This window comes from Hyposmocoma kahamanoa, unplaced genomic scaffold (genome assembly GCF_003589595.1).
Source record: "Hyposmocoma kahamanoa isolate Upper Pololo Valley unplaced genomic scaffold, ASM358959v1 63, whole genome shotgun sequence".
Taxonomy (NCBI): Eukaryota; Metazoa; Arthropoda; class Insecta; order Lepidoptera; family Cosmopterigidae; genus Hyposmocoma; species Hyposmocoma kahamanoa.
The window spans coordinates 333,874-356,348 of NW_020653851.1; the positions used below are offsets into that span (position 1 = coordinate 333,874).

The 22,475-nt window shown below is 37.7% G+C and overlaps 1 protein-coding gene across 4 annotated transcripts in view; it reads right to left on the bottom strand.

Annotated features, from left to right (window-relative positions):
- The window catches only part of LOC113230556 (kinesin-like protein KIF2A), a 96,294-nt gene that overhangs the window by 14,267 nt on the left and 59,552 nt on the right, over nucleotides 1-22,475 (bottom strand). For 2 of the 4 annotated variants that reach the window (XM_026464559.1, XM_026464562.1), the window contains 4 exons: nucleotides 4,249-4,418; nucleotides 3,843-3,962; nucleotides 2,106-2,291; nucleotides 101-280 (listed from right to left, as the gene is read on the bottom strand). In XM_026464559.1, coding sequence (XP_026320344.1) covers nucleotides 101-280; nucleotides 2,106-2,291; nucleotides 3,843-3,962; nucleotides 4,249-4,418 — 656 coding nt within the window. Of the gene's footprint in view, nucleotides 1-100; nucleotides 281-2,105; nucleotides 2,292-3,842; nucleotides 3,963-4,248; nucleotides 4,419-4,898; nucleotides 5,326-22,475 lie in introns of those variants that run through there. The other 2 variants (XM_026464561.1, XM_026464560.1) reach the window with 2 other exon arrangements.

Below are 22,475 nucleotides of genomic sequence, written 5' to 3' on the forward strand. Positions count from 1 at the left end.
TTATGTTCGATTATAATGATTATAATTACTTTAGGAACATTATCGCCGATTATTTCTGATAATTACTCATTGAATATGTTCACAGACAATGATGAGGTACCTCTTTTTTCGTGACCTCCTTCTTGTTGAGAGGCCGTTTCCGCACGCACACAGTGATCTGGTGATCTTCAATGGGCTCGTCTCCCCGCAACGGCCGGAAGTCAATGGTGTTTTGGTACTCTCTGATCATGGCCAGGAATTCCCAGTTTGGATTCCCGGGATCCATGTTCATTAGGGCTTCCTGAAAACAATAAGTTGGCAATATGAGCTCGCACTATGCTTGACAAACAGCGTCAAAATGATGAATGCCTTCAAAACGTTTTAAAATACCTAAAAATTTGATATAAATAACTGTATGTTTACGGAAATAAAGTGCACTTTCAAATAATTAATTTAGAGGGCGACTTTTCAGATGCTAAACCATTACACAGTTTTGAAAATTGAAGTTTTGACACTGAATGGAAATCTCTTCCTTAATTTAAAACAGTTAATTTTCATTTTTAACCGACTTTAAAAAAAAGAGGAGGTTCTCAATTCGACTGTTTTTTTAAGTATGGTACGCGATAACTGGATTGATGATTCTTTTTTTGTTGGAAAGAGGGTACCTGAGTATTGTTCCCATTTAAATTTGAAGAAAATATTCCACCTCTAAGGGTGGCAAACTAGGGATGAATGACATTTGAGGTCGGTTTTTTTAATACTCTGTACTGTTTTATTTTATTTACTGCTTTTATTTTGCTTTATCTTGTAAAATTGTTTAAGTACACGTATCCTTTTGTATTATGTCTATCGTTCTTACGAATAGCCTGGTGCTCTATAACACAGGTTAATCCTAGTATGGATACTAGACTTTCACAAATATAGATATTCAATAACATGTGGGGACCATAGGTTTCTTTGTGAAAGATAATAAAGACATTTCGATTTTCCTCATTTAATTTAAACTGTCAAAAGCAGGACGATTTTCCAGAACCCATTTTATGGCATTATCCAAATAATAGTTAAATAATAATAATAAAAAAGCTATTTTGACAAACCAACGCAAAATAAATTTGTTTATTTATCACAACATATTACATAGAGTTTAATATTAGATAATTGTAATGTTAGATAAAAAGGTTTGTAGCTCAACAAAATGGCGGACTGTTTAATAGCGCCGCTGATATTCTGCTAAACAGAAGAATAGTCATCTGCCGTGAATTAATAAACATTAAGTGTAAAATAATGAATTATTATTGGATAAGATGTACATTTCGACCCCTCCGACGTAAAGTATCGTATGTCGAAATTGCCAAGTTTACAGAGGAGCCTTTTAAATATTCTGAATTCACTGAAATAAGCACAACATGTGACTTTAGCATTTCTCAGTTTTATTCGACAAAGCTCGTTACTCACATAGAGTATTATAAAATCCTAGATATCGATTAGAGGATTTATTAGATGATCACTCTATTTGAGTAACGAGTTTTGCCGAATAAAACGGAGAACTTTAAAACGCTTCCCTGTAAACTTGGCAATTTCGACATACGATACTTTACGTAGGAGGGGTCGATTTGTTAGCATCAGCTATTTATTAATATATTATTCAGCATTCTAGATTCATCCCGCAGCTAAAAATTAAAAAAAAAATTATTTATAGAATAATTAGTTGTCGATTTGATTTCAGTACGTTCGATAACAGTGAAATAAGTAAAGGCAACACGTGCGGCAATAATGGAGGAAGCTTTCGAGAGTGCACATAGAGAATGGGGGTAATTGAGGAAGTCTTTTCTTTTTCAAATGTATGGGCAGACGACACGACTCCAGAGTCCACACAAATTTGATTATATGACAATAATTGCATAGCATTTAAGTTCTTTTGAAAACAGCAATCCCTAGAGTTCCTTGCTCGTCCTTCTCAGGGAAGTCAGCACAGTGAACGAACAGTAGCTTAAAAATGATGTTCTAAAGTGTAAATTTATTTTACCTATATTTATTTATTTTATCTATATTTTACCTATTATTTTACCTAAAGGACAATTTGACCTAATTTGAAATTTGTAAAAAAACATTGAACTTGTCATTACCTTTTCTTCCTTGAGTTCTGCCTGCCTTTGGCGACGTTTCTCTCGATTCTCCTTAAGTCGCTCCACTTCCTTGACGACATTCGATCTCCGCACGGCGCCCGAAGCGACCGCATGCGGCACGGACACCGTACTCGTCACGCCGGCCGGCCGGCCGCTGGCACCGCCCACATTAGCAGGAGTGCTAAACTGAAAAGTGGTCACGTCGAATGTCAACAACTATTTACGAAATCCTACTTAACAAAGTGTGCTTTACTAAAACGAAAAAGTAAAATTATCTAAAACCAAAAATACGCGAGGAAACCAACACGTAGGCCTGTATTAATATATCAAGTACAGGAGCGATATTAAGATCTTATTTCAACTGTCTTAATCACTTCAATTCAACTAAAATTGAAGCATTGGGAACAAGAAGGGCGTTCGGCACCCAAAGCCCGTTTTGATATTATTGCATCAAAACATGTAAAGCACTATCTATGTAGTATCTTGTGACAAAAACTCATTTCGATCTCCCTTCTAGATGGCGTAATTTTCATTCATTTAAAAGGTGGCGCTCCGTCCTTGTGGCATAGATTATAAATGTGCGTTTGAATTTTTCGGACCCGTTACCAGCTGCAGTTTGTAAAAACTTATTTTAATGTAAAAATGTCTGAAACTAGCGAATTCATCCTCAACATGGAGGATCTAGGAGGATGACCACATGAAGATGATACTCTCGGTTCATTTCAATCCAGCGAATTAAATAAATGATTAAAAATACATTTAATTATTTTTTTTCAATGTAACTTTTAAATAACACTGATTCACAATTTATTTCCTTAAAAATCCAATTATAAAACGAACACCCCATTAATTTACCGATTTGGTGCAACAAGGGCGGACAACACAAGGAAAAAAAAATTTTTTCAAATGTTTTTTACTGTTTTAAAATAACAATAACACCTGAATCTTTTAGCTAAATCATAGGACAAATAAATAATAAAGTATAAATAAGTCGTTTATATATTTATATATTATTATAAATATATTAAAAAGATATAAGATAAGAAAACTTTACTTTCAATTTTGTCGAATCTCACTTTTACGTGATACGCCCTTTTTATACCCAATGCTTCAATTATCATCACTTCAAAGATTATTCATCACGTGATAGTTATCAAAATTTTATTTCCAATTATCCGCTTATTAATAAATATTACTTAGCGGTTGAGCTATGTGCAGGGTCTTGAAATGGTCTTAACCATAATGACGGTTATTATGGTCTATTCAAACACGAAACTTTGAAAAGTATCTTGAGAACTAAGTGACATATTAGCCGATACGCATTTAAACATAGAGAGCTGTTTATTAATACTGTGCATTAACATCTTAACCGCCTTCCTATGATTTGCGGGTCGTAAAACAGGAACCATATTGATCAACCATGAGCTTTATAATAGTAGAAAATAGCGGATTCGAACCGTCTGTCTCTCAAAAGCAGAAGCAACCGTTCTTCTACTGAGTTAACCATTCCCAGCTAGCTAAAGCTATCATAGAAGTAAACCCAAGTAGATGCGAGAAGTTCTCTTTATAGATTCCATACTACACATGAAGTGCCCGCATAAGTTTCAATTTTCAAAGCCGAGGACAGAGTTCTGATGGTAACAAGGAACAAGGATAAGGAATGTTACACTACTAATATACGTACAGGGTCTAGGAAAGGATTATAGGTGATAAGAAATGAAAGGATGAGTAAGGAACCTCCTTGTGGTTTCGACGCTGGTTTGTGGGCATGTAGGGGGCGCCGATGCCATGGGGTACGGAGGCAGCGCTTGGAGTACTGCCGGACCGCGACCGACCGCCGCCGGACGCCGGCATCGGCTGTTGGCACACCTGCTTCTGAGCACACTCCGTTAGGAGATATTACCACGTAGCACCGTAGTTCAGCGCCAGTTTGTTCCAAATTACTTTGTTTCGTTAAAAATCGGTTAACCAATTTTCAACCTTAATTTCACGGAGTCAGGGTGCCGTTGCAATATTTGAGAAGCTTAACTGGGTATAGGATCAAGGTGTACAAGTATGGATTTTGTGAACGAGACTGAGATCCTAATTTTAAAATATCAACGGTTATCTGGTGCTCCCCAAGTAAGAATTTGTAGACTCATACCTGCTGCGTAATCCTAGTGTTGGGTTGTGGCTGCGGAGGCACATTCTCTGCGCCGCCGCGACGGCCCGTCGTGTCCCCACCATGCCCATTCGTGTACCCGCCCGCGTTCGCCACACGCATCTGATTGTTCCGCGTTATACGCGCGGCAGGCGCCGACACGAAGTTTGACCCTGGGGATGCGTATAAACTTTATAATCAAAATAAATTACCTAAGGAAGGAAAGATATACGAAAAGGTGGATCAGTTATGATTACCGTTTCCAGAATGTTATTTATTTTTTTCAGAAACGCATTACGAATTCCCTTTACCGAAAAACAAAGGCAGCAAATTCGGAACGGTGATGCCTTCAGCGTGGTGACAATGTACCGTTGCGAATTTGACCTAATACACACTGTTATTTTAAAGTATTTGTCATCGATTTTAACAATAATTTATACAGGCTCTGCAACATATTACTACAATTTGTTAATGCGAACAATCTCAAGTATTCAGTACAATCTCATGAATCATAACCGCGAACGTAATACCGCAGCAAACAAAATAAAAATAAATAAATACAAGATATACAACCAAAGCGAATCGCAACAGATCCGTGCAATAAGCGAAACGGACAACCTTACAAACTCTGTGCACATCAGCTGATTTCTTACGTGGCTTTAGCTCTTGGATCACATCTTCTTGGGTAGCGTCTTCGATGGGCAGTTGTTTCTCAAATGCCTGTACAGGGGCGTTGGATTCGGCGGAGTCCGCCACTCGCCTGCGACATCTTAGCCACGAACAACACATTTTTGGCAGATTCAGTCTTTGTTATTGGCTTTTCAATTTTATGGCACGAAATCTTAGCGATGGCTAGGAACCCTTTTTCCAGTCCAGTATTGGTACGTACGGAGGTCTAGTATTACCAGTGTGTGGTCGTGAGAGACGTATGGTTGGTAATGGCAGTTGCGTTGGCGCAACTCGATCTCGCATGCCATATTAGGGCGATCCTCAGCCAAGGCAATGAACCATGACGCATGCGCGCCGCACACGAAACACTTGCATATCAACTGGTTTATACGAAAAAGTTAATGCACAATTTAACTCGGCCTTCAGAATCGGTAAGTAGCTAGGGAATGTGTCGTAACAAGAAAGTTAATTCGCGTTTATTTCTGCTGTTTAAAGATTGGAGTTAACAATTGAAAATTCTTTTAGCGCGTCAAACAAAAAAGGTAGCAGACGAGATAGCTACTCTAGTCGCACAGGGAGAATAAATGGTGGGCCAATTGCACGATTAAGAACGAGCGAGTAAAATTGGAAAATAATTGAGCATTTAGTGACAGAGCGCCTTTGTCCCACGAGCCAATGAAAAATGTACTCTTTATTGTGGAGTGACGTCATTCACCTTAGAGGTAGGCTTCAATCGATAATACACGTGTTACGAAGGGTGAACTTGATAGAAATAAATTACATAAAAGTCGTAGTGTTTTCCTTTCTATACGACGTAATTTTTTTTCCTCACAGTAAAGTTTTCGAACAAGGACCGGTACGATCACCATGTGCGTTGCCATATCTATTGTTAGCTTGAACTGTTAAGTATCTTCTAACAATAGGCTCAGCAACTGTTAAAAAATTATTTCACATATATTCACGTAATCTATTACCACCTCATCAAAAAACCAAAAGCACATCGACGCACCTAAGCAAAAAGAACGATCAAAAATGATCTATGTGAAGATGCGCTTTAAGGGAATAGTAACTCTTTTTAAGAGATCAATGAATAATAAAATAGACGAAGAAATTTTCGCTATAGCAAGGAAGTGTTGATTGGCATAGCAACTGCGCTAGGTAACCGTTGGCATGGCGATTTGGGAACATGCGTTTTCGATACTTGTCGATTATGATTGCACGTTTCGTTACGTATGACGTGAACATGATAGCATAGCATCTTCAACTTTCCTGCATTCTCTAATCTCAAATCGTGATGTAGCATACGTACTACCTTCCACATTTATACAGCAAACGGCTATGAAGTGGAATTCCCTGTCTGCAGACTTATTCCCTGAACGATGTAACTTGGACCTTTTCAAGGCGAGAGTGAATAGGTGTACAAGCATCGTCGACCTTATCGTCACTTTGTCTAAGGTGAGATGGGGGTCAAAGGCGCACTTATTCTTTTAATAAAAACCTGGCCTGTATATAGGTTTAGAATGCTACGAATAAGGATTTTTTTAACTGCTTTCCTTTTAACCACTGGAACATGTAAGGTACTACTAATCCATGCAACCCCAATGTTTAAATTTTAGTCCAAAGCGCTGTTAACTACAAACTGACAATACTCGACGTTTAATTATATTATACGTAGTCGTGAGTCTGGTGGTAAGCGACACGCTTATCCGTAACAGTTGCAGTGCCACTGGGATTAAGGGCACTGCGACTGTGCCCGTCACCCTGTAGCGTAGGTGACAAGTCCCATGTACCTTAAATTCACCAGCACCCTTCCAAACCGGTACACAATAATGCAAATGCTTCCCCATTAGGGAAGACGGTGACTTCAACATTCTTACAACAAACCTCCTACGAAAAATAATATATTTATTTCTGAAAAATGGTTTAATTTTTATGCGATTGTTAATAATATAATAATGTACACACTCAACATAGCCCCGCACTAGGGAAACCCTGTGTCGCGGGTGCCATGGACACATACGTAGACAACCACAAATTACACCCAAACTCACGAGAGAAATAAATGTAGGCCATACAAATATTTCTCCCGACCCGGGAATCGAACCTGGGACCTCTGCATGGCAGTCCGGCATGGTAACCGTTCGGCCACGGAGGCAGTTAAAAGTTAATGTTTAAAGTTGCCGTAATACGTCTGTTAAATCGCACCTTGCCGGAGTAAATTTTATAAATGTATTTATAATAACGCACACACTCAACATAGCCTCACACTAGGGAAACTCTGTGTCGCGGGTGCCATGGACACACAGATAAACAATCATAAATTACACCCAAACTCACGAGACAAATAAGTGTAGGCCATACAAATACCTATTTCTCCTGGCCCGGGAATCGAACCTGGGACCTCTGCGTGGCAGTCCTAACCTAGTAACCGTATATGTCTCATTGTTTATACAAGTTCTTCAATGTTTGTTTTTATTTTCATTATTCAAATTTCATTTTCGACTATACATACAAATAAGTGATAACAACATTATTGAACACAACGCTTCTCTCCTCACTTGCGGCCTTAACTGACTTTTTTCTAACAAGGAAGACGACTATCAACTTACATCTCTAGGTCACGGGCGCAGTGGCAGTATGCGTCAAATGTTTGAGATTTAAAATTCTGAGCAGCACTGGAACAGTTATACGCAGGCACGTCGTTTACCACGAGGCGCACGACTTGTTCGTTGTATCACATGGTGTCATAAAAATAAAAGTCTGGCTACCCCAATGGGAAAGAGGTATAATGGATGAGATTCATTTGATTCAAAGTCGCAACATCAGTGGTCGTGATATTGAAAACGTTACATCGTCTGGTCGTGACAGCGAAAGTCATTTAAATCGACGGTACGCCACATCGGCAGGACACTTAGGGTCGTATTCCAAAACTCTACTCAACGCTCAAGCCAGGTCTTGAGCAGACTTGAGTATGATTTCAAGCACTGGAAATACGACCCTAATGGCAAGGACTTGAGTATGATTTTCAGTGCTCACTGCAATACTCAAGTCCTGACTTGAGTATTGAGTAGAGTTCTGGAATACGACCCTCAGATATAGAACGAAGGTCTCTGCTTCGATGGCACGCTACGGCAACTTATTACTATTCCAAAAAACATAATGCTCCATGTTTTCACAACAAAAACTTTGAGGTAGGAATAGCGTTCAATCTTTCAACCTATCACGTCGTTTTATCTACGTGCAAAGCACCGTTAGTGCAGGCCAGTACGTTTGGTCTATATGTCTAGATTTATAGCCGACCTGACCCAGGCAGGCTATCGGATGCGCTCAGCCAGGCACTTGAGCATTTCCTTTCCTGGACACTTTAATGACGGCATAGAGGCGTGGCAGTTCTATTCTAGCAACAAAAACATTTTTTTTAATAGAAAATTTTTGTTTTCTTGTTTTTTTTTTGTCGCGTTAAACAGTCCTACGCCGCACCTGACGGAATGTGGTCGAATAATAAATTATATCGAGGAATTTTATTAGCAATAGAGCTCCTTGTGAAAGATTTCGTCCAGGGAGGCAATACTTCCCTTTACGTATTTCTGGCGTCAAACAGTAATGTGAGCATTACTGCGTTCCATTTTTGAGTAGTAAGTGTGCAGGTGAAATTACAGGGCCATGAGACTTGTCAACTTATACCTCGATATTTCCAATGAACACTACGCCCAAGTTTACTTTTTGGTCATTTTGTATACAGCCATATTTATGTACTAATATCGTGCTCCCAGAATTTGGTGAAAAAAAAGAAACAAAAAACAAAATTCCAAAAAAAAACGAATTTTGTGTAAAAAGAAACAAAAACAAAATAAAACCAGAACAGGTCACGTTAAGTTGACGTAGTGTTCATTATGATCTTTGCAATTTAAAGCCCTGACTGGCACTGTAGTTGTCATGAATACATGTGTCGCTTACCACCATTTGGATTCGAGCTGTCGACCTCTCAATTGAGAAGCACACTGAGCTACCACCTGAGCTTGTCGTACGTCTACCTTATACTCTAAAACCGTTTCCCAAGCGGTCCCTTCCAGTGGGCGCTCAAGAACCCCAGGGTAAGGGCCTCGGAATCAATTGGAGGGGCGTTGATGCTGTCCCAGAAGTTTGAAAAAAAAAACCTGAATTATCTATATAAAATAAATTATATACGTATACTGTAATGTAGTGACATTACAGTATACGTATATAATTTATTTTTTCTTGTGACTTTTGTTTTAAGTATTATGAAAAATACGTGTTTTGAATATTTTTTTATGGTGGTGGGCGTTTGATTTTTTTTATCTTGCATAAGTGTCACTTTTGGGAACCTATGCTCTAACACATTAAGTATATACAAGAGCGAAATGATACGAGTCACAGTTGAAGATGCGAAGCGCTAAACCCAAAATACACTGTACTAAAAAGAATCCCGAATTCAGTTCTAAAGATTTCGCGATTGTGACACACAGGAAATGATACGAATGATAACGTGTCAGCCGTGACCGTGGGACCTGTAAAAGGCCCGAAACGTTGGTTTGTTTAATTGAAATAAGAAAAAATAGTTTCATTTCCTAAAATGCTCAATACTTATAACTCTTAATATTAATAAATTATTTAGTTTAAAATGGTTATTATTACTTGCAATAACTATCAGATTTAAATAAATAAGTCAACGATTCGATTTAGGTATAATCAATAAAATAAAAATGGCAACACTAAAAGATATTGGTAGGGTTGTGAAAAAAAAGATGACAGTTGGAAGTGAATTAACGGGCGAAAAGTTATTTTCCGAGATATGTTTTACGGGTTTTAAGGGATTACATACCGGATTACAATTAATGTGAGTGGTAGATCGTTTCATTTTAAAATTATATGTTTATTATGCTTATGCAACTGTCAGTCAGAAGAGAGACGTTATGTCCACTTTACCTATGTAAAACTTATAGATTAAATAGAAAAACGTATAGTGGTCATCTAGCACTTCGCCGTCTTTTGCATTGCTAATCAGTAATGGTGGCAATCCTTTGTCTTTTGCGTCGTTATATCGGTAAAATAATAATGTGCCAGACTGGCACACTAATTACCTGGTCTCTGAAACTCTCTGTTCATAACCGAGAATCGAATGCAGTGCCTTCTCATCAAGCGCCCACAAAGAAAACCGTTGGGCCATCGAAGTCGTCTAGTCAGTAATTAGAGTGCCGATGAAACATTTCCACCTCGAGAGTTCTTAGGCATGATTTTGTCTGACCGTAATAAAAAGAGATCAGAATAAACGTAGATCGGATATCAGAATGTATTACCCACTCTATATAAATATTACTTTAGGTAAATAGACTACCTATTACGATTTATTTTAAATTTATATATGTCTACAAATATGTATGAATGACCACTGTATGTATGTTTTTACGTATATATGTTAAACGTACGTATATATGACTATGTGTCAGGTCGTTAACCGCCTACACCGGCCTGATTCACGGTGCGTTATCCTCGTGGGTAAACAAAAACTTTATTAACGTCCTGTGCTTAGGACATCTGTCATCATTAATGTTTCCTATGACTCCGACATTATCCACTGAAAACTAAAGTTTTGAAGTAATGTTTGTCTATCGGGGTCCGGGGTACCCAAGAAGCTGGCTACGGAATACGTACTTTGGATGGCTTAACTTATTTTCTGGTTGAAGCAAGTGCCAGCCTCCTGGTCACCGGAGACGTGCGTTAACGAAAGCTATATTAATCAATTATTCAGTTTAAAATGCTTATTACTACTTGTAATAACTATCCTATTTAAAGAAATAAAGTTATCGATTTGACTTGGGTGTAATCAATTAAAGAACATAATGCCAATACTAAATAATACTGATAGGATTAAAAAAAAAACAGGAGGACAGATTAGCGAAGGAGAGTTTGTTTCAAACAAATATATATTCGATTATGGTTATTATTAGTCATCTATAAACCTATCGTTTTATTTTAAAAGTATACGCTTATTAATACGAGGTAAAAGAGAATGCTCTTCAACGAGGTTTTTTATCATGTTACGGGTCGAACAAGTTGACACGCAAAACCATAACAGATGCAGTGCCATTGCCATGCCAGAAATAGGCATGGTGGCCGTATTACTCTGGACGAACTCGTTCATAAGAAGCTCTACTGCCACTGTAAGATTCAGCTTGTTTACTAAAGATATCTTGTGGAGTCGAAGCTACGAAATCTCGACCATCGCATAAAAGTGGCCTGCTTGTCGGTTTTCTATCGGATATATTTCGGAGTGTGCGCAGGTACTTTTCAATTTAGTTCCACCCTCACCGTTCGTCCTTCAGTCGACTAGAAAGTCCGGAACACTCCATGTCGTTGATATACCCATACCAAAGCACTTAGTGCAAATAGTTATTTTCCGAGATATGTTTTACGGGTTTTAAGGGCTTACATACCGGATTACAATTAATGCGAGTGGTAAATCGTTTCCTTTTATAAATTATATGCTTATTATGCTTATACAACTGTGAGTCAGAAGAGAGACGTTATGTCCACTTTACCTATGTAAAACTTATACATTAATTAGAAAAACGTATAGTGCTCATCTAACACCCGTCTTTTGCATTGCTAATCAGCTATGGTGGCAATCCTTTGTCTTTTGCGTCGTTATATCGGTAAAATAATAATGTGCCAGACTATCACACTAATTACCTGGTCTCTGAAACTCTCTGTTTCAGAGACCAGGTAATTGAAAGTCCGGAACACTCCATGTCGTTGATATACCACCCATACCAAAGCACTTAGTGCGAATAGGTACTATCATTTCTGATGCGTACGACAAAGGAATGGAATTCTCTACCGACATCTGTTTCCCGAAAAGTACAATTTGGGGCTATTGAAGGCAGAAGTGTATAAGCATTTTCTAGGCAAACACGTCCCATTGTCGCTTAACATCAGGTGAGATTGTGGCCAAGCGTGTGACTATTTTATTATGAAAAAAACATTAAAAAAATAATATGTTCCCTATTCTAGCTCACGTATTTATCATAACTGCCAATAACACCTTATTTAGCTGTCATATCAATATACGAAATCTTTATCCATAAAAAAGTCATCTTAAATTTCCATAAAGATGAAAATGTTTTCTATCGACAGGATTGCCTTTAATTTCTATCAACGTCAAACCAGAATCAGATAAGTCAATTTCAAGACAATTTACATACACCACTTTAAACGAACGCTTTATATAAAACTCTAGCGAAGACGATACAAAAGGTGACAGTAAGGCATTCCTAGAACAACTGCAGACAAAACGTTTGCTATTGCATTCAATATGAAAGGCGACAGGTGCCAAAATTGGAAAATGCGCCCCGTCTGTCTTAACACGTAAACTTTCCCCACCTGGTGCATTAGTATGCCAAACGCAATTTCCCGAACGCTACAAAGAGCAAATTTAAAATTCACTACTTTATTTATTTTATTTATTATTATTTATTTAGTTATTTAACTGGAGCGTAGATAGGGGGGCACAGGGAATGAAACTTACTGCCTACTCCTTTCTTCTGCGGATGCGGCTGAGCGCATCCCACGTACAACACACGCATGTTAAAAAAAATACAAAACAAGGTAACACTTTTTTGTTTCAAAAATCGAAGGTCAAGTTCACCGCACTTCCATTAGTCGAATTAAATTGCGAATTTGAAGGCAGTGGCAGCCAGTGCCCCCAACGGCCGTCCGTACACTGTCCAATTCCGTGGCTAACCCACGCTTATAGCGAGCCTAACGGTAGCCTCCCCATGTAAAATTCAGAACAACCCCGAAATAACTCGCACGCCATATTTAACAACACCAAAAAAAAATGTAGACATATGATATCATAAATAGAGTTATGAAAAGCATAAGTTACGCAGAAAGGAAAAGCCTTTCTAGACGGGAAATCATTTGTGCAAAGGTCAGCTTAAAATAGACTCCTTGAGGAGTATTTTCTGTGAAATAAAGTTAAGAGTCAGCAGATATGGACAAGACTCGAGAAATGTAAGAAGACCGCATAGAACTGAAAGATTTGTAGTGCTGTTAGATAATAATGATTCTGTTTTGATTTTTAGCTCAAGAATTAGAAGCTAATATGTAAAATAAACTATAAACGATCGTGTCAGAAACATACAACAATATAATTCAGGTTCAACAGTCAAAGTCTCCGAATTTGGACATCCATTTTTATTTATATGTATATTGTCTCATTTATTGCGCGAACCATTAATCAACAGATATAAATTGAAACCTAGACCACAGGGAACAATATAGAAACTCAATTTTCTGTTTCTCCATTAGCCAAAGTGCATTGCTCCTTCGCTCATAGTTGGTTCATAGACACACGCTGGCGTCATTCCAAAGCTTGATAAATAAATTACAACTTCAGAACCGTTTAAACCGTGCGAACCAACTAATGTTGCTGTACTATATTTATAGCATAGGAAGTTGAGTGAAACAAAAGGATGTTTATGGATATTGTTCCAGGATTCTCAAGTGGTGTAAAATTGTTGTTAAAAAAACTGATTGGAACAGTAAAATTGATGAATTTATAGAAGTTAAACAACATATCAACAACAATAACATTGACACAATAAAGCCAATAACAATGGTTATATATGTATAATACGTGAAACTACAATTATTGGGAAAATAATGAAAATACAACACAACAGTTTTTTTATAAAGAGACTCAATGTCACATCACAGTTGATTGATCACTCCAACAAGCTAAGAAATGAAATTACCGCATAATGACATGCCCTAAGCGACTTTCGAAGCAATTTCGTTAATTTCCAAAATGACGGGACAGAAACACATAGTCATTAACATTGAAAGAGCGAAAAGGGCAAAGATATCGACTGAAAACGATTTCCCACTACACAGCAATGTCGAGGTCACACACGCATCGACAAATAGAATTATTAATAATAAAAACAATATAGGATTATTGTATACTATTCAATGCAGGCAAACGTATAGATGGAGTGTGGTATCCGTTACCTATAGTCGTATGCGACGTCAATAAGTATCCTTAAAGCACAAATGCGTTGTCGACTTTGGAACATAACATCAGGTGGTCAACCTTAAAAGCTATACCTTTCGACTGTAGTCATTTACGATGCTAAGGAAGTATCCCTAATGTAGCAAATACACTGTCAACCTGACAGTGTGACACATACGAACATTTGCGCACTACGTCAAACAAGACAAAAGGACAAAAGACAAAGACAAGTATCAAGTATGAAGCATCATTCGCATCACGTGTCTTTTCATTTGGCCAAGTATTGCTTATTTGGCAGTAATTATTTCGGCCAGATGTCGGACGGAGATCGAGAGTAGACCCCCAGTTCAGAATCCGAAAAATGTCAGTCCGAAATGTCACAGGGATCATTTTATCTTTAGGCGTAGGTACAAGCGATATTTGTATTTTCTCGGATTAGAGTCGGACTTAATGCACAAGCGATATCCGAAGTCGGCCCGAGTTTTCTAGATTTGTATAGTCTCGGGTACGGAAATAATTAGAATCGGATGCTATGAGCAAACGCGCTAAGTGTTTGTGTACAAATAACTTAGCACAGATATTGTACTCCGGAAAAACGAGAAATGTCAGATTTCTTTACTATAATGAAGTGTAACTCTAGCATCTGCTAGTATATGACTCTCAGAGTCGTATTCTAGAACTCTACTCAATGTTCAAGTCAGGATTTGAGTATGGTTTAAAGCACTCGAAATCATACTCAAGTCCCTGCCATTAGGGTCGTATTTCCAGTGCTTGTGTTTCCAGTGCAATCCTGACTTGAGCATTGAGTAGAGTTCTAGAATACGACCCATAGACTCGCATTACATGAAATAATCTATGTTCGTAATTGACTCTATATGTCTCCAATGCCGTTCATGGATTAAAAGAAAACATTGACCCATACTTCTACCCCATTAGAATAGAATAGAATAGAATATAATTATTTATTTCAGGCAGAAATTACCCATATCATTTGTTAGTGACAATTTTCACTTAGAATAGGTACAGAACACAACGACACAACTGAACATAATATTTATATTATTTGTCTGCAACCATTTTTAGGTTGCTGTCGTGGCTACTTCTGATTCTGATACGAGTCATAAGCGATACTATTTTCTTCCGCATTGTCGCTTGGCAGCCGTCTACTTGCGCCTCGGTGAACATGCCTGATTCACTGTACCATCTTGGTAGTCCCAACAGTATCCTGAAGGCGTTATTATATTGGAAGAAACAAAACCATTGCATAATCTAATTCCATAATTGCTTTCAAACTCGCGAATTTTTAAAGATAGTACAAGAATTTCAGTAATTCTTAATTAATGTACAAAGATCTACCGCTATTTATAGGACAGAAAAGAAGGTGTTAAAGGCAAATAACGACGGAACGTAACGTACAATGTCAAGTTTACATTAGCATAGCGGTCAAGGGCAGCGGTCGATTAAAGAAAAGCATAAGGAAGAAAGAATCGAGCACGCGAATTAAATGCTATTAATGTTTCTTTCAGACTTTTATTTATGGACAAATTTGAGTTATAATGTAAAGTAAGTTACGTATTTGGATAGACCTCTAGAAATGAACTGGGTTTCTTTTTGTATAATATCAAGTGATAGGACAAACAAGTCGTGTACCTGGTGTTAAGTAACATGCTTGTTGCAGTGCCACTCAGAGCTTTAAACCGTAAAGATCTCAGGGGCACTGCCACTGCGCCCATCACCACGGTTCTCTGTGCCGAACTCGTCACGTTAGGAACCACCGACTACTATTTATTCTGATATAGATGAAGAAGCGTTAAAGATAACCTTACATTCATAGAAGCGCAAAAACGACAAACGGATATAATTAACACATAAATTCTGAAACTGTGTTGAAACAACCAAAAGGATTTCGTTGTTTCAATAGCTCTTCACAGCTTGATAAACTATAACGAAATCCAATTGCTTGTTAACAGGCGCTTGGTGCATAACGGGCCTTGGGGTCGATTCAGAACCTTACGATAACGCAGTTGTCGTCCAATTTATTTTCATTTTAACACCCAAATCGAACGTCACACTGGTGTATTCGAAACCGTACCGAAATGTCGTCATACCCGTACGATAACTCGAACTTCTCGACTGGTAAAGGCTACATACGTTATTCAGAACATAGTCATTGAATGAATGTAACCGAACGTCCTATTGTATACAAAGCAAGAATGTAATATGGAAATCTCGTATTATTTTGAACAAAGTCTGGATTTTGTTCAATTTTATGAATTTTTTTTTTATGTAAGACTAATGCATTTCTATATTTTAGGCCTCCGTAAACGATGTTAGATAACGATAGCGTATCCGCAAATCCGCATCGAACGTTTATTTAGTTTAGTTAATCGGGGTCCTAATCTACCAAAGCGGAGCGGAGAAGAGTTTCATCAACCAATCATTTTGACATTTTCATGCCGCTTGGACAATTTAACGAAATACTTGGTTGGTTGCTGAAGCACAGTTCAAATTCATTCGCGCTTTCAGAGACAACCATTCCTAATACGATGAACATCTCAATTCAAAGAGTATTATTAGATAAGCAGAAGCGTGTTAATCTGTTGCTCTGTATCGAGGTGCCAAATTAAAGTTATGCAACAGTGTGGTATGTAGCAGGTATGTGGTTGGCACGCGATTTACTACGGTAATTTTAGGACAGTTGTGTTAGTCCGGCTACATGAGTAAGTATTGGAGTATCTGAAATTAACTGTCAGCATTACCCTGTCGTACTATTGTGCTACAGAGATCCAGGTAGAGATGACTGTACACCAAGAAAAGACGTTTATAATCCCAACTTCTGTGGAATAAAAAAAATAAAAGAATAACAAATTATGGTATCTTTGACAGAGAGCCAGGCAAAGACAAGATTGAGCACAAGGCGATGAAAGATAGATTGTTACAATGGCAAACCACAAGCATCTAATGTTTTTCGTCGAACCAAGAAAGTAAAAAATGAGAAATTTAACAAAAATATTTGTTTAAACAAACATCTTTGTGACATCTTTTAAGTTTGATTCAATTCAACTTGCACTTAAAGAAAGAATAGCTTATATTTAACGAAGATCACTCAAAAACGCGCCTAAACACGCCGATCATGAAATATGATGAAAGGCAAAAGATCAATAAGAAAACCGCAATAAAAATTATATCACCATTAAAAAACAATAAAAAAATTTTAAATTTAAAGCGTCTACAGTGGTTACACATGGCGACTAAGCAGCGATGCAAACGCGCTTGCATCGGTGCTTAAAATCGCGCGCGTGTGTAACCACTCTTAGGTTTTATTTCGATCTTTATGGACGATTGAGCGAACGTAACAGAATTATCGTTACATTTGTATTTCCGATGCGTGCCGTGTAAATATGTAATATATTGTGTAAGGTGAACACGCATCTATTAAAATTATTTAGAATACAATTTTCTTAGCATATCTTAAATTAGCATCATAGCTTAGCATTTTAGCAGCAGTAGAGTTCGTCCAGGGAAGTACTGCCACCATACCTATGTCTACCGCCAAGCAGTAATGTTAGCTTTACTGCGTTCCGGTTTTGAAAGGTAAGGGTGCTGGAGAAATTACAGGCACATGGGACTTGTCAACTTATGTCTGAGGGTGGCAGTGACCTATAAACAGACATGTAGCTAACCACCAGGCACACGACTCGTGCGTCTCGTCACTTAAGAGCTCTCATGACAAAAAAGTTTTAACGTTGGCTCCGCCCAAATTTGTGAAACAAATATATGCCTGAAGTTCGCGTGACATGCGACAGGAGATGTTGAATGTATCAAACTCTGTTTGAAACAGTACCAAATTCGTTTTAGCGGAATAATTGTAAAACTAAAGGGATTAAACAAAATCCGTAGTGACAGTCGTCGATCATGCATAAATATAAATTATCTAATTTTTGTCCTAATAACCTGTAGCATTTCGAGGATGAATCGAAAAAAATGTGAAAATTAGAGGTCATTTCGTGATTTTTATCTATCGAGGAAACTTTATTGTTTTATGTTTCTGATTAATGTCTATGCTTGAATATATCGTGTAGTTACTCATACAATATTTTATTTTTAACTTTAAAGTGGATATACCCCTCTAAAATCAAATCGAAGATTAGGATTTTTTCCTCTGCTCCCTCTTAATATTATAAAAAACAATCTACGGTATTAGCACGGTAGCGTAAATAGAGACGGTTCATCTTTGGGAAAAGAGTTTTTTTTGGAAACGTCGCGAATCGTACGAGGTTTAAAATTTAACCTTAGCATATCGCGACACCCGTCGCTAATTCGTCATCTTTTCTTTCAGTATTGTCAACTTTTTTGGAAGACTCAATAAAATGTGACACACATGACCTTAAAATTTAAGGATGCCTGTATTTCAGTAATTGAGAATGCGTCAATAAATTTCTGAAAAATTTCTATTCTCAACAGCCCACCATATTAGTTGTGTACTGGTATCAGTAGGACGAATTCTTTATATACTTTAAAAATAACAATGTAGCGTTTGCCTTTAACATTACTGTAGTTCGCATTTCAGGTCATGACCTTATGTTATTAAATAGTTATCGCTGTGGTGAACGAACTCAGTTACGAGTGTTGAACAAGAACTCGGTTCTAAGGATATTATTTCTTGTGTTTTGACAAATGGGCATCTCAAATAATTCGCCAACTGCCGGACAGCAAAATGCACACGATCACTGCCTAGAGCACGAACACTGTAACCAAAAGATGAGATTTTTAAGCCGCCAATTTTGCAATAAATTTGTAGTAATGCCTTTCAAAAAGCTAATAGCCAATAAAATGTTTTATTCTCGTAAATGCGCAAGTTCTATAGCCGATTTGCACAATTTACTAATATACAAAGCTTGCCGTTTATAATAAAGTATGATTCAAATACAGAACATTGCGCGCAAAAATTATAATTTAAAAATTTCACACCAAAAAAACTCCTACTACTACAATACAATTAGCCGTATATCAGATACCGATAAACTTACAAAATAATAAAAATGTTAGGAGACTCGACATATCTTGCTTGGACACGATTTTAAAATCTTGGTAAATCGATTTTAATATGTAATGCACATATATTCAAGTATGTTACGGAATAATTATTATTTAGCGGTATGAGCAAACTTTGAGCTGATGTACTTCACAACTGACAATAGCGCTAACTACTGTCAGTATTTTTACGCGTGATTTGATTCTTTATTACGACTACGCTAATGTACTTATACATTTTTTACTACCCATATCCTGAAAATTGAGTTTTGAGCATTACATTGTATGGACGTATGGACCGGCCCCAGGGTGCAAGGGTATCTCTGTGGACACTGGATGATTGCCCCGGGATCGATTCCAGGTAGGACCAATTTCAGAAATGGGAAGGAAAGGAGTGAAATTGTGAAAGTGAAAAGGGAAGGAGTGAATTCCGTTGCTCTGGTACACACAGTAAAGGGAATTCCCTAGTTTGAGACCAGCGATTAGGTGCGATTTTCTGACATATTGTTATCAGCATTATCAACACATCTATACGTCCCATTGCTGGGCACGGATCTCCTCTCTCATAAAAAATAATAAAACGAAGTAAAAGCTCTTTTCGTCTCTATTTACACTCAATCACATATAAGTTTCAGTCGTCACCTGTTCAAGCGCCGATCACAGACCATTGACCTCTGCAGAACTGTATCTATACTTATCTTTTTCTAACATCATTATATAATCACGTGCCAGACAGAGAAGGTGAATGTGAATGACTAGTGTTTATATGGACGTTGAATCATCGCGTGATGGGATCGCCCTCCTTTTGGGAATATCAATATTTAGTCATCGAAAGAGTTTAGCGCTTAATACCGTTGTTCATGTTAATGTACGCTTAGTTTGAATTTTTTTTTTCGACAATTTACAAATAATTATCAGACAACAAGACCGAATACCTACCTGGTCTTAAACCAGATAAATCCCTGCACTGTGAGTACCAGATCAACAAGGAAACACTACCCAAAACACTCAAACCAGAACCCATTTATTAAAAAAAGTTTCGTCAAATTGTCGTACCCGGAATCGCAGCTGCGACGTTTACAATTGAAATTAACAAAGAACTGTAAACAAAATCCGTTAATCAATTAACTTAAATAACCTCAAAATATATATAAAGACTATCATACAAGTAATCACGGCAAAAGGGAAAATTGCACAAAACACACGACAATCGCATCGTTTTCCCACAACAACATCGGATCCGGTAACAAACAAAGAAATTCTCAAAACACGCGGCAAAAACTGAAAGCTACGCAATGTAAGTAAGTAAGTGAAGAGCCACGAAATTCGCGAACCAAGCGATTATCAAGCGATATTAATTTAGTAGAATAAATTATGCAAAAATAAAGCCGGACATAATATCGTCGGTTAAAAGGTAAAACTCATTAAGTGACATTTTGTTCAAAAACTAGATTTTTTCAATTTTGCTTTATTGGGAAGAACATCTATGACAAGAAAAATTCAGTAAGTCTGTGGTGTCCTTCATGTTTTAATACATACCAGTCCTTTAGTGATTTTTCATAATGAAAAAATACAAAATCTTAATTATCTCCCTTTGGCCAATTAGGCTATTAGTGAGTTTTACCTTTTAACCGACGATATACATTTGTCTGCCTTGTCGTACCGTGACCCGTCAGAACGGTATTGGTTACATACACACTGCACAAGCTGTCACGTCAGATTGCGACACACTAATATAAATCTAAAGGCTAAAGTCGCAAAGACCACTTGAAATTCGACCCGTTATACTCCTGGTACACCTGTTCTTTCTTGTTTCCCCTTTACGCGCATTTATACTACGTGCTCTTGACCTAGCGTTTTTTTAAGAACATCCTCCGTCTGCTTGAGATGGTACGCCGAGACCGACCTATGTGTTAAATCGGTTCGTCCGACCGTGGATCTTTATGGTGCGACTAAATAGGCATCTTCTGGACGAGCTCGTTCCATCGTAGACCCTATCTTCGCTTCAGGACTAGGTAATCAAGAGAGATCAAGAGTAAGTTAAATGACTTAAGAAAGACCTTCCTCACGTTTCCGTAGGTGTTCATCTAAAATATTATTGTCGTTCACTCTACTAAAATACATGTTATGCTTAAGAAGAAAGCATTGTAGCATTATCTTTTCTATCATAGTCACTAGTATCATCTTCCACAATACAACACTTTCTTGTTACAATGTCACGCGGGTCTTGTATAATAATGATAGAAAGTAAAGTTCGGTCCACATCATTTATTGTAAAAGGTAAAACAGTAAGGAAAAGGCAAAGGATAAGAAAGAAGTAGGCTATAAGAAAAACAATGGTATAAAAACAGGTACAATAATATAAAAACACTTTACAGGTTAGATAAAACTAAGTGAATTTTCCCCAAAAGTCTTTTCTCCTCGAGAATTTTGATGGAACGCAGCAAAGTAAGAATGGCGAAGAAAAAGAATTAGACAAGGATCGAAATTTCAAAAGTGGCCAGGACACAGAAATGGGTGATAAAAAGGTGAGATGGCGATGGAAGAGTCGTCATCGTCACAACACTGATCTCATCTGAAGATAAAAATGCTTAGTAAAGACAATCAGAGATTTTTTAAAGTCAGAATAATATCAACAAAAAATAAAAAGGAAAAAAATAACAACAATAAACAACAGACAAAGAAGGTATCAGCATACAGTTCATTGCCACTCGCGTAATGTGTGACATTGAACAATTGCCTACGTTTAAATAGAACAATTTAAGTATGAATGACGTGTATGCCTACAATGAGTTTTTACTGACAGATGTTCCTAGCGATCGTGTAAAATACTTGTATGTTACTTCTTATGACCGCTAGGGGCGCAGTACAATTTGCCTTACAAAATTGCATTTTAGTAGCAGTAAAGCTCATTGTGAAAGAATTCGTCCAGGAAAGTGCTGCCACCTTACCTAATTCTGCCGCCAAGCAGTAATGTCAGCATTACTGTGTTCCGCTTTTGAAGGGTAAGGGTGCTGGTGAAATTACAGGCACATGGGACTTGTCAACTTATGAACTTTTGTCTCAGAGTAACGGGCGCAGTGGCCGTCCCCCTCAGATCTTTGCGATTTAAAACTCTGAGTGGCGCTGCAACTGTTATAGACAGTACGCTTACCATCAGGCGCTAGTTCGCCCCGTCGCTGGATATTAAAAAAAACGTCCCTCGTCCCTCAAAAATCGCCACAACGATCCTCCGTCTCCACATCGCCTAATCAGTTCGGAAACCGCTCCGCTATACGCTGGTCTCACAGCCTCAATGGTCCTTAAGATCGCCCAGACTGTTATTATGACTCGCTGACTTGATCTTTGTGAACAAACGCCGCATAATTACATTACACAGGATTCAGCGTGAATCATTCGACGGTACTGTATATGGTTATTCTTTTCAAATAACGTATACTTTTTATTAACGTAAATAAATGGGTTACAAACAGCCTGTATAGAATTATCGTTA